The 14,289-nt window shown below is 38.3% G+C and overlaps 1 protein-coding gene across 1 annotated transcript; it reads left to right on the top strand.

Moving 5' to 3' along the window:
* Nucleotides 1-991: 991 nt before the first annotated feature.
* Nucleotides 992-13,253, top strand: LOC309392655 (lysosomal acid lipase/cholesteryl ester hydrolase-like; the record flags this gene model as incomplete). The annotated part of the gene is made up of 9 exons (XM_081954085.1): nt 992-1,117; nt 3,162-3,279; nt 4,293-4,491; nt 6,465-6,574; nt 7,215-7,348; nt 9,992-10,132; nt 11,154-11,225; nt 12,104-12,175; nt 13,020-13,253. The coding sequence occupies 9 exons, from the start codon at nt 992-994 to the stop codon at nt 13,251-13,253; spliced, it is 1,206 nt and encodes a 401-aa protein (XP_081810211.1).
* Nucleotides 13,254-14,289: the final 1,036 nt, after the last annotated feature.

Below are 14,289 nucleotides of genomic sequence, written 5' to 3'. Positions count from 1 at the left end.
TGGTACTCATTGTTTTTGTTATTCATTATGCTTCCTGGAACCAATTAACAATGAGTGCCAAACAGGGGTGGGTTCTGTCCAGTGGTGGGTTCTGGATTCCATTGCAACCTGTACGGTACAATGGTGCAACGGTGCAACGGTGCAACGGTGCAACGGTGCAACGGTGCAACGGTGCAACAGTGCAACGGGACCCGGCATCCACCACATGAATCTGCACAGCACATGCACAGGAATCCTTAACTCCTGCGACACTGCACAATGCCTCTGCAATGCTCCAGCTGCTTGGTGGAGCATCGCGCAGGAGCTGTACATTCCGTGCACGTGCGCGGAAGCATCAAAGAGCTCTAATACAGGTAAGAACAGCGGGCGGGTGGGTGGACCCTCTGGAACACCCTACCGGAACGGCACCCAGTGCTCCCAGCAGGCACCGGTATGCCACCTGCAATCCACCACTGGTTCCATCCAGCTTTACTGCCGGTTTGCTCATGCGTGCTTGCTGGATACGTACTATGCATGCATGCACAGTTCAATTAAAATTGTTCTGCACATGCACAGAACTCAAAAGCAAGATGGCGGTAAAAACGATGGCTACCAGGGAACTGGTTGGAAAATTCATCCTAGAGTCCTTTTTCATATCGTTTAATTCAAATTGGAGGTAAAACAGGTAATGTGGGAACATGAGAGAAAGATATGTATAAATCCTAGCCAGTAGGTTTCTCTGTTGCTTAACCTTGATGCTGATCCTTGGCTACCTATTTGTTTAAATGTTGAAGTGAGTTTAATTATTTTACAGCACTCATTCAGATTGGAACCATATTCTAATTGGCGTTGACTTGTTTCCATTCTCTTTAGAAGTAAAATTCTGCACAATGGGCTGTTTCTAGTTAAGGCAACAGATAGCAGACGATATTTCAGGGCAAGTGGTGCTTTGTATCTTCAGGAAGCTCGTGTTTCTAAAAGGTTAATCAATGACTAAATTGCTTCGTATAGGATGAAGATGAGGAGTTTCATCATAATGGTTTATTTGTGCCATGGAATGCTCAGCTTGGAAGAACTGGAAACTTCAGAAAGACTTGACACTAACTATAATGTGGACCCTGAGTGTTTTATGAATATCGTACGTTAAATTCATTTTGACTGTTATATTTTGATAGGTGAAGCCAAATGCACAAAAGAAATGCCAAAGAGGCATCACTGCCAAATCTATAGCCTTCAAAGGATTATTTATTATATTTACTCCAGTATGATGTAGAAATGCTTAAGGCTAAATGGTATTATATACAATATAAAATTCACTAAATAAGGAGAAAAAAGTAAAATCAAGAACATTTTTTAATTCTTTATTTAGTTTTTTATATCCAACCTGTATTTTTCTAAATAGCTCAAGGGGACAAAGATAATAGAGGTGGCATTCAGCAAGATCTGACCAGTTCTGGAGAACCAGCAACAGTAATATTGAATAGTTTAGAGAACTGGTAAATACTGGCTGGCCCCGCCCCAATCTATTCTCTGCCTCTCGAGTCCCAGGTGATCCAGAGGAAATGGGGATTTCGGAGTAACCTTCCCCTTCCATACCCAACAAGCCATGTCAAGTCCACCAAGCCATGCCCACAGAACCGGTAATAAAAAAAATTGAATCCCACCACTGAAATTTAACCTAATACTCCTTCTTCCTCTTATTTTCCCAGCTGTCTTTCATCATGTTGATGTCTCAAGTATATGTAATTTAAAATTCTTTGCACAAACTTTATCCCTCGATGTTAATGATCAGAAGATGGTAGAGAAGAGAAGATTTCCCAGAGAACATGGTAGAGAAGGCTGCAGCAATGAGCTGGGTAGAATGGGGCCTGCTGTGGGGAGGAACTGGCTGTCTTTTACTCTGTGAACATGAATTTAGGATACAGAGGAAAATTAGCCACATCGATTCTTTTTATGCCCACTGAGTTTGCTTTGCTCATTTATAATGAGCTGAAAAAGGATCCCAAAACCTGATGGAAATGATAGCTCTGAAAAAGGTTTTAAGAAAGGTTTTATCGTAAAAAGTATTCTGAGAAGCAATTCCAGATGTTTCAATTGCAACAGAGAAAGAGAGGAACCTTTCTACAGGTTCAGTGGTTCTCAACCTGTGGTCTGCGGAACACTGGGGGGCTGTGATGTAATCACAGAGCGCCCATGAAGACTTAGGAAAGGCTATTATATAAATCTTGAGTTAAGGGGTTTTGTGGCCCTGGTCCATGGCCACAAATGGAATTTAAAGGGGCTCCATAATGAAGAAAAGGGTTAGGAGAAATTTGAACAGTAGGTAATATAGACGGTATAAAATGATCCTTTGCAATGCCTCCAAAAATCTAATTAAAAATTCAATCTGGGTTAGCATAGAAATACTGATCTTTAAATATTAACAGTGCAATATTTTACATACAACCAAGCAAGGTATGTAATAATAGACACTGTTTCTACAGGAAACTTCACTATGCAATATTTTTTATAGAAATCTGTGGACTTAGAGATGATGTTTAAATGCATTTTTTTTTCTGAGAAAAAAATAATCAATTCCAGGACCACCCTAATCCAGATCTTAAGTTCTAAACCCCTAATAAGGAGTCCTACAAATTAAATTGTTTGCCAGTCTTATCACAGGTCAACCATATAGTTTCTATTTCACATTTTATTGCACTAAGCATAGAGTAATAGCTTTGCACATGTTAAACAATTCCATCTACACCAAAAGGAAGACAATTATCTACAATGTCAGTGCAGGACACTGTGCTCTACAAAGAAGCCAAAATACATTTATTATTATTCATAATAATTATATCTATATTAAATATATTATATATATTAAAAGCATTTGAGATTCTCAATTCTCCTAAAGAAGACGAAAAATCCTAGTATTTATTTTTCTCTGTGTCACTCAAAGTACTTCAGAAGATTTTCAATGTTCTTAAAACACCAGTTTTTTGTTCCACTGACTTTGGGGATGGATCCTCAACAAATAAATTGGATCTTGCTTATGCTTCACCTTTGAAGGTTTATATTTTTGGCAACTTCCTTGTTGTTCCTGAGCTTTCTGCAGTATTTATCATCTTGTTTGCCCGTTTAAGTTCAAAAAAACTAACTTCAGACAAGTGTGCTCTGTTATCTTATGTTTCTCCTTTTAGAGTGAAATTATCCATTTTCATAACTATCCAAGTGAGGAATATCATGTTGAAACAGAAGATGGATATATACTTACCATTAACAGAATACCTTATGGAAGGTATAATGGTGAAAATAAAGGTAAGACCAGGGACAAATCAAATGGCATCCAATGGCAGTTGGATTTTAGAAATGGCAGAAGGGTACCTTTGCACTCCATACCTGGGAAGCACCTTTTTCTCTTCAGATCTGAAGTGGAAGACCATTTAACTCTTGACGAATCTATGTGACTTTGTGTTAGATTCTTATAGAACATGGCTGAGAATACTTTTCAATAATTGAGGTGGAATGATCTATCTCTTCAAAATGAAATGTGATAATTTCAGAATGAACACCAACATTTGTATTGGGTGTTACAAGAAATTGTACTGTAACCTTCTTCTTTCAATATCTTAGAAAAGGAGATAGTCAAAATGTCTTGAAGGACCTATAAGCTTAAGAGACCAGCTGACAAATCATGGCAAGATGTTGCAAGAAAGAAACCACCAAGAACAAAGCTACCCAATTATACACTTTTTTTTAATGTTCAAAGGTGAATCCCATTTAAGAAGAATTTGGGAAAAAGTTTTAGCTATTAATCTGCCTTAGTAGTCCAATGCATAATTTAAACAGGTTGAGTCTTGAAAGATTAAGAAAAATATATCCTCAATTTGTGGGTATACTAAGACATCCTGAGGTATTGTACATCATGATACTGTTTCTAAGACAATTGATAATCCAATAAGATAAACATTCGAGGCAATTACTTTTAAAAAAGAAATGTTCTACATTCTTGGCACATGAGATTTGGAGATTTTATCACTGTTGAGAATATATCATAATGATGGAGGCAAAGGAATGGATTTGCATATGCTTATGCAAGTAGATCCAATGAATCAATAAAACCTCTGTTCCTAAATTCTATAGATTTAATCACATAATGACCATGCTTTCATTCCAGCCAGCGTAAAATATACTATTTCTAATAAGAGATTATGACAATGAACCACAAACATTGATTCTTTGAAAGTTTTATTTGCAACCAATAATTCAATTGTTTTGCAGTCTTCAATGATCTGGTTCATTTTAAAAAAGCATCTCTTCTTATTTTACAGCTGCACGACCTGCTGTGTTTTTGGCACATAGTGCCCTTGTAGATGGTTCCATCTGGATTTCTAACCAGCCCCACAACAGTTTTGGTTTCATATTAGCAGATAATGGTTATGATGTTTGGCTTGGAAATAGCAGAGGAAATATCTGGTCTTCAAATCATAAGACACTGAAACCATGGCAGAAGGAATTCTGGAGCTTTAGGTAAGAAAATCTAAAGGGGATAACAGATTATTATTATTGTATTGTTATTATACTTTATTCATTAAATGTGAAACTCGATCAACTGAACATTAAAAAATGCATCACAAATACCATTGACTGGTGCTAATGGTTAATATGGGTTGCTGCCAGTGTGCTAGGTATCAAGCAAGTATCTTCCTAAAATAGTATATAATGTCCGAGTAGTGCATTTTTTGGAGTTCCATTGGTGTTATTGCAGGAAGCTGAAATTTCTTTTTTTTTTAAACAAAATTTTATTGGGTTTTTTTTTTGAAAAATAACAAGGAAAAAGGTAGTGGAAAGGTTACAAATTTGGCAGTTGCGATGTGCGGTAGGTGCCCCCTCCCTCCATACTCATAATATACATTTACACAAAATTCATTACTAAATAGTAATATATAGTCAGCATATCAGTTCAATTAATAATTTCGATCAATTTATGTCAAGCAGATTTTCTTATTCATTTTTGTGATCTGAGTTTTCTCGGTATTGCCCCATCTCCCCCCGCCGCCAGAGCTCCGGCCCCTCCCGTGTCCTGTATGTCTGTTGTAGGATCATCTGATTTTTCTAGGAGTGCTTAATTTTTTTCCATAAAGGCTTGCGCCTCTATGGGTGTATTAATTCTAACTCTTGTGTCCTCCCAGAATATTAGCATACCTTCAGGCATCAACCATCTGAACCACACCCCCTTCTGGTATAGTTTCTTCGCTAATTGCGAATAGCTTTTTCTTTTCTCCCTCACTTTCTTGGGGATCTGTTTCAGGATGGTTATTTCCCTATCTTGGTATTTCAAAGCTTGCCCCCTTTGTGCACTCAGAATTTCATCTCTTGTGGTTTTTCTGAGAAATTTAATGTGTACGTCCCTGGGTACGTTGTGTGTTCTAGCATAGGCTGAGTTCACTCTATAAACCAGATCTAGTTCCCACCCCATCTGTTGTTTTTTGTATTGCAGGAAGCTGCAATTTCTTGATGTGTTTTATAAAATTCTTGGACATGGTACCCAGTGCCTCGATAGCAATCGCTATCACTCTGGTGGTGGTGGTGGTAAACTAAAAGGGATAGCAGATTATAATGGATTATCCACTTTAAAAGATAGGAGCAGGAAGCAGTTTGTCCATCAGGCTAGAAACCAGGTGACTATGACTTCTAATTCTATCTTGGGCACGAAACCAGTCCGTCTCTCTTAATCCTAGAATACAGGCAATGGCAAAACACTTCTGAAATCTTGCCAAGTAAACTTCAGGACTTGTCCAGACAGTTGCTCAGAATCAAGATTGACTTGAGGGGTGCAAAAAATAAAATAATGAAATAAATATGAAATCAAACATAAAATAAAATAATAAAAATATAAAATGTGTTATAAAATATAATAAAACAAAACAATAAAATAAAATATAGAACTAGGGGTTAAAGTTGATCTCTGAGGTTTTATTCTACTGAGTTTATTTCCATTCTTTCCTCAAAACAATATATAAACTCACTTGGAGTCAAACAGGGCTTCCTGGCCATATGCTTCCAGACAACACAAAGACCAGGTTCAGAAGAGGAGAGGAGAGGAGAGGAGAACAGAAGAGAAGAGAAAGTTCTCTTTTTCTGAAGAGAAAGTTCTTTTAATGCTGCAATATGTAGTGATAAATAACATAAATATATTTGCTAAGTTATTTGATATTCAGTGAACTGTCTACTTCCAAGATTAGATTAGATTCTGGGCTGTGGATATTAATCTGGTAATACTAGTTCAGCAAGTTCTGTAGGATTGCAACTTATTTTCTCCTAAGATTTTCCAACAACCTGATCTTGATTTCCCTCTTGTAAAATCCTTCTTACATTTGCATGAATATCTTTATGGCTTTTTACCCTGTGATCCTTTCCATGTGATCAACTGAGCCAATTTCTGAGCAAGATGACCTAGGCTGGCATTTCTAAAGCAATGTGCTTCCTTTGTTTCTTCCTAGTTTTCATGAGATGGGATACTATGACATTCCAGCCGTCATAAACTTTATCCTGAACGAAACCAAACAGCAGCAGCTTTATTATGTGGGCCATTCAGAAGGCACAATTGCTGGTAAGTTATAGAGGCAAATCCATGAGCAGGGATGAATGGGGAAAACCAATACACTCTACACATTGCAATTGTGCAACTTGCAGTGAACAATTTGAGAACGAATCTCTCCAGGCAAATAGTTTATGGAGGAGGCCAAGGCAGGGAAAATTGAACAAATCAACTTCTGAATTTCTATGAATCATGAGCCACTTTGAAATGCTTGGCTCATTTAACCCAGTCTTCCTCTCTAAGAATTGTATGCAATTAGCCTTTCTACACTCTATACATAAGCCTATGACTTTTGCATATAAACAATGTGTTCTAGCATGAAGTGATAGTCTTGTGCTTCAGCAATTTTCTTCTGTCTGATCAATGGAGGCACCTGAATCATGTAATGCATCTTCCCATTGTGAACATGAGAACAAAATATAGCTATTTCTCCCTCCTCTGCATCTCACACTCATCATGCAATCCAGCTCTTTGATTGCAATCCAAAGATGCATTCTCCTCCGTGCATTGTGTACAGAATGCACAATTATTGTATACCCTGCAGAAATGCAGGAGCAAGAAGAAAACTAATAGTTGTTTAGTGCAAAACTTTGCTCTCCTATACAGTTGAAGAGATCCAGATTTTCTTTGCAAAACCTTTTCTTTTTTTCAGGTTTCATCTCATTCTCTTCTTGGCCAGAACTGTCTGAAAAAATCAAGGTCTTTTTTGGAATGGGACCTGTAGCCACAGTAACATATGCTACAAGTCCTCTAATGAAAATCTTTTCCAATCGTCTGCTAATAGAGGTATGTGCTTTTGGGCTCTGTTGATGCATAATCTAGTCAAATGCCTTATTCCAAAGAAAGTAATAAAAACTGGACATAGCTCAAAAAGGTGGACAATCATCTTACCCTAGCCTGATATTTATCTCTAAGACAGGGAGGCACAAACTGTATTTCCTGAACAAAATTGACTGGGGGGGGAGGGGTTGAACAGATTTGTCTAATGTGCCAATTGTGCCTCTTGTGGATCAGCAGGCCTTGCTCATGGTGCACCTGGAGACAAAAACATGAAGAATGGTTGCAGGAATTGGGTATGGCCAGTGTAGAGAAGAGGAGGTCTAGGGGTGACATGACAGCAGTGTTCCAGTATTTGAGGGACTGCCACAAAGAAGAGGAGGGTCAACTTATTTTCCAAAGCACCAGAAAGCAAGACAAGAAACAATGGAGGGAAATTAATCAAGGAGAGAGGCAACCTGGAATTCAGGAGAAACTTCCTAGCAGTGAGTGCAATTAACCAGTGGAAGGGTTTGCCTTCAGAGGCTATAGGAGCTTCATCACTGGAGATTTTTAAGGAAAGACGGGACAGCCACCTGTCTGAAATGGTACAGGATCTCTTGCTTGAGCAGTGGGTTGGACTAGAAGACCTCCAAGGTCGCTTCCAGTTCTATTCTGATTGATTAATTAATGAATAGATTAACCCATGCCTGTTCACCTCCTGTCTGGATTGCAGAAACATGATACACAGGGGACTGCCCTTGAAAACCAGCTAAAAACTTCAATTGGTCCACAATGTGGTGGAACTCAAAGTAATGGCAGCCCCGGGGTTTCCCGTGGAACACCTCTGTTGTAAGAGCTGCACTGGCTTCCAGTTTCATTTTGGGTGCAATTCAAAGTGCTGATCATCATCTATATGGCCCAAGGCCAGGCTATCTGCAGGATCCCTTTTCCCTAAGGACATCTACCCATTCTACCAGGTCCCTTAGAGCCCCCTAGTCCCTTCCTTTCAATACTGCCATCAGAGGGGAGCTAGGAAGTGGGCCTTTTCAGTGGCAGCCCCTGTCCTATGAAATGCTTTGCTGCCTGAAGTTCAAGGGGCAGCCTTTTAGCCTTCATTAAGGCCCTAAAGACCTGCCTTGTTTCCAGAGCATTGAGAGAAGATTAAATGATGGCTCGTTTAAATGGGCTGTGCCAGTTTTTATCTTTTCACTGGTTGGGTTTTCTAGTTTTTAACAAGATTTTATGTTTTTAATTTGGACAAATTGTCTGCTTTGATCAAAATAAAAAATACAATTACTTTTGTTTCTTCCTGGAAACCTCTTCTGGACTTTGTGCTTGAGGAGATGAAACGATGATTTTGTGTTTTACCGATTAATAGGTTTGTAGCAGTGGTGGGTTCCTACCCGTTCGGACTGGTTTGGCCGAACCAGTAGTAGTTGGCAGCCTGGGTCGCTGGAACCAGCAGTGACCCAGGCCTGCCATGCCCTAGAAACGGTTTTCCTGAACCATAGGTGCTGCCATTTTGTTTTTTGCTTCTGTGCATGCGCAGAGCAATTTTAGTTATACTGTAAATGTGCACGCAACATGCATCAAGCAAGTGCACGCACACGGCGCACCCCTGAGCAAACCAGCAGTAGTCTCTGCCAGAACCCACCACTGGTTTGTAGTTATCAAAATGGCTAGCTCCATGATGGTGAACCTATGGCATGCGTGCCAGAGGTGGTAGGCAGAGCCTCTCTGCTGGCAGACTGACCGTTGCCACTGGTCAGATCTCCGTGATGTTTCTTTCATGAGCTTCTGTTTCCCTGCAAACAATGAAATTGAAACTCATGAAAGGGGAAGCTCTTACCTCTTGCCATGCTTCTGGTGTTGGGATGCTCCACCTCCCCCCAGCCAGCTGGTCTTTGGGTGTCTGCTCCACATGCATGCATATCAACATGTGCATTTATGTGCATCCGTGCATGTCCACATGTGTTTGTGCATTCGCACAGACCTTTCATTTTGGGCACTTGCATGCGTGCAGTTTGGGCACTTGGTCTCTAAAAGGTTCACCTTCACTGGGCTACTTTATACTATTATGTAAAAGTAAAAAGTTGATGTTTGATGCTAATATCTTATTCTACTGCAAGTCAATGCCTTTTCTTTCTTTTTTCCCTTTTCCCCGCACTTTCCCCTTTCATTTTCCTCCCTTCACTTCCTAATGTTTGCTTTTTATATTATAATCTAATAAACAAAAGTTTTAAAAATATATTTTGTTTTTTAATCTCTTGGAGGCACCAAAGTTGGCTGAAAGATGGTGGCTATGTAAATGTTTGAAATAAAATAAAATAAGATAAAAACTTCAAAACTGACTACAGATTGCTTTTAGGAAAAAAACATTAAAAATCTAAATATGATATGTGAATATTATCATATTACCGATATTTTATTAATATAGTTCTAATTAAAATCACCTAAATTAAACTTTTTTTTCTTGTCCACCTTTTGGAATTTCAACTCACAAGTAGCATGCAAAGATCCAGTTTGTGTATTCCTGAACTAAGGAGTTTCTTCTTAAATATATAGTAGCAGAGAAACATCTAGGATTTACAGCAGAGATGGGTTTGGAATGACATTTGATTTGACTGAATTGCATCACTTCTAATTAATTAATTAATTGATATATTTCAGACACTGTTTGGCTACAAAGGAATTTTGCAAGATCCTAGTACTCTGAGAAAGCTAAAAGTTGCGCTTTGTAATTTTCAACCAAAATTCTGCGAATTTTGTATGTCTCTAATAGTTGGTTCTAACACTCCCAATTACAACATGGTATGTATAAAGGGAAAATGACTAAGGCTTGTTTTCTATTCATATGTTTGCAATGTCGGTTGCAAAATAACACTTTTTTCTTAGATTAAGGCAAAGTATGGCCCACAAGCCAAATCTCACCGGCCACCTGTTTTTATATGGCCTCCGAGCTAAGGATGTATGTATGGGTGGGCAGCGGATCACAAAGCCCAAGACTCAGATGAGCTTCAGATGAAGGTTTGGCAAAGAGCCAAGGGACAAGGGTAGGAAATTCTGGGCAGCAGTGGTCGATCTGTTGAGCCCTTGCTGGGCCAGCATTGTCCAAGGGCCGATGTGTTCCTTAGCCTGCAGACCTGTCAGCCACTCATATGGGGGAGGGGATAGAATCTGGCCATTTACAGAAAAGGTTTGCCAACCCTTAGATTAAAGCCTTTCTTAAATTTTAAATAAGACAAGGTTGACTTTTAACCTTTGCATTTCAAGATTTCCTGGAAGAAAGAATTAACTGCACAAAAGGTTTAGAATAGTAGGTGTAACTGTGTTCATTATATTGGAAGTGGGAACTTTCCAAGCTGCTTTTACCAAATGTCATGCCAATGAAACTGAAGAATCAAACACCAGGATTGTTCCAAAAACTAATGGATTGTATAAAGAATCGGCAAACTGGAATGAGGATTGTTTGAAAACGAAAACTAAAAAGCACATAGACTGCATTCTGAGCTGCCCCTTTATCTTTCTGGCTAGTTGCAGGATAACAAATGGTTCTAGACATCCAAAACTATTGATGTATGCATTCAACTTCAAAATAAGAAGTAACTATACAGCAAACGAACAGGATAACTCCAGCTGAGTTATGAAAATTAAATCTACTGCACTGCACATTACTAGAGAGCATCATGGATTGGGGATGTTCATCTATTGTATCAGGTCTACTCATGAATGTAAATAGACCTGCAAATTTACAATAAGCTCTAATTGAATTTTTGCTACACAGCACATGAAATTAATTCGGGAATTAAGATAAACAATTGTTTTATTTCAGAGTCGTATGGACGTGTATGTAGCACATTCTCCTGCTGGAACATCTGTACAAAATTTTCTTCATTGGAAACAGGTAGGTTTTTGTACCACACATTGAATCTAGTTCTAACTATACATAAAAGAGATCTGTTAATCATTGTACTATATGTGGATTTCTTTTGACTAAATCTGGATGCAGTGGAGCCATGTGTGAATTTATTAAACATTTCAAGCATCAGTGACAATCATAAACGATAAATCACATGCATACACATTAACCCCATTATGCTAGCAGTACTAGATACAAATAGAACAAGTTAATGAGTAGGGTGGAGTGGAAGGGAATGGAAGAGAACAGAACAGAGCAGGTAAAATAAGTCCACCAAAACCTACTATATTGGTTGCTTGGAAAGGTTCAATTTCATTACACAATATTACTTATGCAATATTATACAATAAAATATGTCTGGCTTATGTACAAATTTGAGCTAATGACACACACACACACACACATGTACATATATATAACAACACAATAACACATAACACAAAACATTAGCATTATCTAAACAATTATCAGCACAGTCAGAATTATGTCACTCACCCAGCACAATGTCAGCGTTCCAGTGGAAGATTGGACTATGTGATGGTCTTGTGGGTGGGGTGGGGAGATCATATTTGGAATGGTGACACACTACAGTCTTGGGCACCAATCCAAGTTTTCAACGTCTTGCAGAAGATCAGCATAGATGCAATCAAACCAGCCCTCAGAATGGTTCCTCCTGCTGGATGGGACAGATAGAGACCACTGGTCCCAACTCAGTCCCAACCCATGAAGACTTTGAAAGGTGACAACCAGCACCTTGAGTTGCATCTGGAAGCCAGTGTAGCTTATATAGTAATGGCATCATGTTATCAAAATGACTGGTAATTCTTTTATTCAGTTCTGTATTTCTATACTACTCTTTGTAGATCTATAATAAAAAGGTGTTTCAAGCATATGACTATGGCACCAGGGAAAAGAATATGGAGAAGTATAACCAGGTATGAACAATTTTTCTGTAAAATACGTTGTTCCACATTTGTAGTTTTTAGATCAGAATAGTTTCCCTCTTAGATGTGTTGTAGTTGGGTAGGAATTTTTGTTTGTTTGTTTCTCGTTTCAAATTTTGCAGGCTGAGGTTGAACAAAGTAAGAAAAGTGTCATCAAATGGATTGTAAGTGTAGAGAAATATTTTTTGCCCTTCCTGGTCTGAAGATAGTCAACACCTAAATTTAAGACTGTCTACCTTTCCTGCCTAGCCAACCCACTCACCAATGGAAATAGCAATAGCATTTAGAGTTATATATCACCCCGTAGTGTTTTACAGACTCTCTGGGTGGTTTAAAGTATAGAAGCATTATTTGCACATTGACCCAACAATCTGGGTCTTTGTTTTACCAACTTCAGAAGGATGGAAAATCTGAGTCAACCTTGAGCCCCATCAGGATCAAACTCCAGGCTGCGGGCAGACTTTGCTTGCAATATTGCACTTTAACCACCATACACCAGAGCTCCATCAGCAATTGCATCAAAAGACTAATTTAAGCTAGTATGTTCTCTTTTGGACCAATGGCAGAATGTCCTGTCCTATCTGGGGCTCTGATCTGGTCAGCTATGTATTGAAGGCAAATGTCATAGTTTTTAAAAAACCACATGTAATCCACACACACAAATACACCCTTCAGTTTCATCACAGGTTTAGTGGTTGCACTGAATTCTAGAAAGTCCTACTACTTTGCTTGCTCACCAGCTTTTCTTAATGTAGTAATTTGCAATGTTTTATGTGTTGTATATCTTCCTGTCAGTTTTTGACTAATTATTTAAATTTGTTGTTTTTCTTCCCAGATGACTCCTCCTGTATACAAGATAGAAGATATAAAAATTCCTGTTGCACTTTGGTCTGGTGGAAATGACTTACTTGTGAACATAACAGACGTCCGGGAATTAATAGCACGGCTTAGTAATGTCATACATCATCAACATGTTCCAGAATGGCAACATCTAGATTTCATTTGGGGACTTGATGCAACTGAGGTTATGTACATGCCTATCATTGAGATAATGAAAAAATATCCATGATCCTTAAGCAGTGATGTACAGAGAAACCACGTTGTATGAGGACAATTAAAAACACACATTAAAGCTATAATGATAATTGAAAAATACACCTTGAAGTTTTAATGCAACTGAACCTATAAATTAGCTGAAGAAATATTTGCAGCCTGACTTAACATTATTTCGCCAACTAGTATTTACATTAACAAATCACTTCTTCAAACTGTTCCCATTTCTTCTGAATTCTTTGTCTGACTCTTCTACAATTGAGAAACAAGTTAAATTCTCATAGACAATCAGGAAATTTCCTTTTTTTAAATGTGGCTGCCCATCAAAACAGCAATACTAAGTCACAGTACTAACAAAATTGGATAGCAATAGAAAGGATCAATGTTTGTTAAACATGTTAATAGCCTTCTGCTGGGTGCAAAACTTGCTGGATACATTCTAGGGGAAAGAAGAACTTCACAAAGCCAGGAAAATTCAATATATGGAAGGGGAGCAAGTCCACTAAAGGCATTTGGTTGCATAGCCCTAAAGAAAAAAGAATAAATTAAATGGCACCTTTGGAGCAAAAGCTTACCAGGTTTTAGATTCAAATCCTGGAGAAGTAAAAACAGGAAGTGTTATTCCTTTTAACAAAGAAATAATTCTGAAAAGATAACCCAAAATAATAAAGGAATTCTATCTGATATTAATGTGCAAGGTATCTGCCCAATCCCACAGAACTACCAAAAGACAAGAAAGCGTAGGCTACATCATGGTACTCATGGTTAAATGCCATGCCATAAACTGGGTTAACAAAATGCTAAATAAATAACCATGAAGGGGTGTTGCACGCAGTTAAAAAAGCAAGCGTCAAATTAGTATAGCATCATTCAGAAAACTACAGGTTGGAGCACTTAGATATTAAGCGCCTTCCACATGTGATCAGAGAGAAGAAATGTATATGTGCTAACCATCAAGTTTGGAAGAACCACGAAAAGAAAATTGGTTTGAAAGAACCAATTTTTCATTGAACATGGGTGAAAAGAAAAATACAACATGCTGCTCCCATTCA

Source organism: Natrix helvetica (genome assembly GCF_964273705.1).
Source record: "Natrix helvetica genome assembly, chromosome: 5".
NCBI classification, from domain to species: domain Eukaryota; kingdom Metazoa; phylum Chordata; class Lepidosauria; order Squamata; family Natricidae; genus Natrix; species Natrix helvetica.
This window is presented reverse-complemented; position numbering and strand designations above follow the sequence as displayed.